Below are 4,333 nucleotides of genomic sequence, written 5' to 3' on the forward strand. Positions count from 1 at the left end.
AGCAAGAAGACAAGGACAGTGGGGGTGGGGGAGGTACAGAGGTCCTGCCCAAGGAGTGTCTGAAGGGAGAGGTAAGAATAGAAGGAGAGAATAGTTTTGAAATCCAAAGGAGGACAAGAAGCTGAATGTGATCAACAATGCAAAAACATGAGAGAGGGCAAGGCAGATGAGGATGGAATACAAAGCCTGAGATTTAGCCAGGACACTTATTGTCCTTTCATAGTTATATAGTACATATATGAATCTAAAATCAATCATATTACACTAATACGATATGAAAATGAACAAACAGAATAAATCCATAATTATATAAAATATAGACATTATCTATATAATAGAAAATGGGAATCAAGAAGAAGCTGGCCTACTTAAACACTCCAATTTACATGCCGATTATTTCACACCCTTCCCTTTCTGAAGTCGCTTCCTGAGTCTAGACATTCAAGGTGGGTGAGGTAATATCTTTTGCTGGACCATAGTTGGTCTCATCCACCTTGTCTCTCTAATATCCTGGGATCACCAGCTACACTATCTCTTCCTATATCTGTAATTTATAGTCTGACTGATGCTGCTGCAAGTGGTAGACCATAGCAATCCCAGTGAAGTCAAAAGGAGTTCTGTGCATGAAGAGTGTGTAGAATTGGATTTCATCCTGCAGCTAAATAGTAATGGCTGTTGTAGCAAGCAAGCACTATGCCCAGCAATAAGATGCCTGTACTGCCCAATCCTGAAATTTGTTGTGTGTGGGCAAATCCCCTATTGAAGTCAATAGGGCTCTGTGAGAGTGCAGCAGTCTGACTGCACAGAGTCAAATCCAGGATCAAGTCTTTAGATTGCCAGCCCTTTGGGGCAGGGAGTTTTTTTTATATATCCATAAAGCACTATGTTCCCCTCCACCCTGTCAGAACAGTCCAAGTAAAACAATGGCTCATAATTAGCTGTTAAAACATATATGTATAAATCTTAACAAACCTAATTTCTGGACTTGTAAAATCTCAAACTTAAATTAGACCTGTGGAAATCTTAATTGGTACTCCGTTGTCTGCAGAAAGTAGAAATTACCAATTCACTCCAGTATAGTTTTCTTAAAATATGAATTGAATAAAGTACATTTCTAAACACCCGATCCTTTTAGAGAAAAGCTCTTTAAATTCCCGATTGTCTTTTGAAGCTTCTGTGAGTTCAAGCAATAAGTGCCATTTACATAGGGATAGGATGTAACAAGTATTGTAAATCACTTACAACAGAGTTCACTAATCTATTGGCAGACATTGTGGAGCCAACCCTAACCGAGCTTTGGAAAATGTGTGAACAACATCTTTTGTGGGGGAGACCTGATGGCAATTAGACGATACTTATCTGGGCCTTTGATGTTTGTTTACATAAACAACATTTTCCTTGGGACTCCCTTTATAAAAGAAGCAACCTAGAGAGAGGCATTCTCTGACTCCATCCTCCCTTAGCTTGTCTTGAAATAGAAGACCGCCAGGATGACCAAGGCCCCTTTCTCTGTAGAGTGGCTTTCCCAGAGCAGCCAGGACACCTATGAACCACAGCAAAGGCCCAGTAGCTACGGAGAAGGCACTCAGGGCAGGACTTTTGCATCACATGGATTGCTCACCCGGATCGAAAATCCAGTCTGCAACTCCAAAACAAACCCACAACCGCACCAAACCGCAAGCCAAACAGGGAAGACGGGTGAACGTATAAAGACCCCGGACACCTCTTCTAAGAACGACCCCAGGAGTGAGAAGCTTTTGGATTCTTCCTCTATAGGTGATTATAATTGCATCTACTATTGTGCTTTAAAGACCATCCCAATGTATGCTTGCCCTTGTTATCTCTTCAGTGAGTAGAGGGAGGGAAGAGAGTTGAGTTATAACAGTGAGTAGAGGGAGGGAGGAGAATTGTGCATTATTCTTTGCTAAGTGTATTGGGACACAAAGGGTGAAATCCTGGCCCCACTGAAGCCCGTGGGAGTTTTGCCGCTGACTTCAGTAGAGTTGGGATTTGACCCAGGGGATGGTCTTAAGTGACCGGGCATAGGACGAGGAGTCGGGATTCTTGAGTTCAATTTCCTCGACTACCACAGGTGCCAGATCTGACAGTGGGCAAGTCATCTGATCTCCCTATGCCAGTCTCCAAGGGGAGTCCTTTGGTTTGACCGTGGTAACACGCTTGGCGCGCCTATGGGGCCAGGAGCTATGTGGGTGCGAGGCACTAGCTGAGCCCTTCCATTTAGGAGATAAGAATCGCCTCGGAAAACTGCAGATTTCCGTGCCAGGAAAAGCCTTTGTCACCTGCCCGCAGCTGGCGTCCTTCCGTGGTGTATAATGGCCGAGGGATGCGTGAGCCCTGCAGCCCCCTCTAGGTCGCCAGCCACTGGAGTGCTCTGAGCGGGGCTGACCTGGTTCCTCTCTGTGCCCAGCAGCAGCACCAGCCGCAGCCAAGCGGGCGTGGAGCGCCGCGGAGTCCGGTTCCGACTGGGAGAGCGGCCGCTCGGAGTGCCAGTCCCCCGAGGAGCCCGGCGGCAGGGGCAGCCGCCGCTTGCGCACCGCCTTCAGCGTGGAGCAGATCAGCACCCTGGAGAGCTCCTTCAAGCGCCACAAGTACCTGGGCTCAGCCGAGCGCCGCAAGCTGGCCGCCAAGATGCAGCTGTCGGAAGTGCAGGTGAGCGGGCCGGGCGGCTGGCTGGAGGCCGGGCCAGGGCGACGGAGCCCGGGCCGGGCTCTCTGGGGGCGCCTGGGTGACACTGTTTCTCCTCCCCACAGATCAAGACCTGGTTCCAGAACCGGCGCATGAAGCTGAAGCGGCAGCTGCAGGAGATGAGGCCGGAGCCCTTCTACAGCCCCGTCCCCTTCGGAACCCGGGCCGGGACTCTGCCCCTGCACTACGTCTACCCGGCTCAGCAGCAGCTCCTGGCTCACCTCCCCAGGCAGGAGGCCGTACCCGCCAGCTTCGCCTTCCCAGCACTGCCAGCCTCTGCCCTGAGCCCCGCCAGCACGTTCCGGGGGGAGCCTGGCTTTTGGCAGGCGCCCTGCTTTGTGGGCTACAGAGACTCCAGGGCCTTCTTGCTGCCCATTTGAACCCGCTGGGCTGGCCTGTGACTCAGAGAAGGATTTGCACTAACGCTGGCTCTGCGGAGTCGCCTAGGCGTGCAACTGCCTGCTGTGTTTGTGATGCGATCCCCTTGTACATAGCGACAATAATTTATACGGACACTTACATGCGGATAATGGGGCCAAGTATAAAACCGAACACTTACCAGCTTTCGCTCTACTTCCTTGCACAAGACCACGGGAGCCCTTACTTGCCATAACCGTGAACACAGCCTCTTTCTTTCTTTCCTTCCTTCCTAAATTCAGGATGTCAACTAATCTGCAAAGCCCTGACCCAAACCGAATCCTTCCCTTCCATGGGACCCGGAATAGGCTCCTATATAGATTTGCAGTTTGAGCTGGTTTAATAGTCTCTGCTTGGAGACCACCTTTTAAGGAAGTGGGTTAAGAGTTTAAGAATAATAACGGGGAGAAACTCAATACCCTGCCAAACCACCCAGCAGCCAACAGTGTTGAACCTTGCAGTATGCACACAATGGGTGAAATCATGTGCTCGTGGCAAAATTCCCATTGACTTCAATGGACTTGACTGCGTCCAGGATTTCACACCGTGTTGAGTTTTAGTGCTGCTGCCTGATCCTTGTTACAGAGGCTCCTATACTTGCCCTGTTCTAGTTAAAACTGTTACTATTATAGACACTCCATCATTATCCAATTTAAATCACTAGAAGTGAAATCCTAGGTCAATTGAAGTCAATGGGAGTGACTTCAGTGGGGCCAAGATTTCACCATAGGAAGTTTGCTACTGACACAAACAGGAACAAGATTGGGCCCTGTGTCTTCAACTACTCCCTGGGTGGCTCTGCTTCTATTTTATTTAATCTGATAGCACTAATATATACTGACCAGAGGATTCATTTTCAGATTTATTCATGCATCTAAAATAAAGTGTTAATATTAGGGAAATCAGCTTCCTACATTTAAGCATACAATTATAAGTCTAAGAGATCTGACCAAAATAGGGCCTGCCGCTCTTATTCACATGAAAAGCAGATAGCTGCACCAGTAGGATTACTCTTGTAACCTTGAGCAAGGGCTTTCAGGATCAGGCCAATCACAGTAGTGACTGACCTGGAGGAACTGCTATGTTTTGCAAGATCAGAAAGGAATGGAAGACAGATTTACATGAGAGGCCCTGATAGTCTGTGGTGGAACAAGTGTGACACTGACAAAACTACATATATGTGTGCATAGCAGACTGGCTAGTGCACATT

The 4,333-nt window shown here is 48.3% G+C and overlaps 1 protein-coding gene across 1 annotated transcript; it reads left to right on the forward strand.

The window, feature by feature from the left end:
• Positions 1-1,490: 1,490 nt before the first annotated feature.
• Positions 1,491-3,086, forward strand: LOC112118804 (homeobox protein vex1-like). Its single transcript, XM_024217246.1, has 3 exons — positions 1,491-1,776; positions 2,429-2,670; positions 2,772-3,086. Exons 1-3 carry the CDS (start codon positions 1,491-1,493, stop codon positions 3,084-3,086), a joined length of 843 nt encoding a protein of 280 aa, XP_024073014.1.
• The last annotated feature ends 1,247 nt before the right edge of the window (positions 3,087-4,333 follow it).

This window comes from Terrapene carolina, unplaced genomic scaffold (assembly GCF_002925995.2).
Source record: "Terrapene carolina triunguis isolate 2854851 unplaced genomic scaffold, T_m_triunguis-2.0 Scaffold95, whole genome shotgun sequence".
Taxonomy (NCBI): domain Eukaryota; kingdom Metazoa; phylum Chordata; order Testudines; family Emydidae; genus Terrapene; species Terrapene triunguis.

Excerpts from the sequence above, each read along its gene's own strand:
- LOC112118804 (XM_024217246.1), top strand. The coding sequence starts at position 1,491 with ATGACCAAGGCCCCTTTCTCTGTAGAGTGGCTTTCCCAGAGCAGCCAG. Across the intron at positions 1,777-2,428 it reads TTTGGATTCTTCCTCTATAG|CAGCAGCACCAGCCGCAGCC; the intron begins GTGATTATAATT and ends CTCTGTGCCCAG. Across the intron at positions 2,671-2,771 it reads TGCAGCTGTCGGAAGTGCAG|ATCAAGACCTGGTTCCAGAA; the intron begins GTGAGCGGGCCG and ends TCCTCCCCACAG.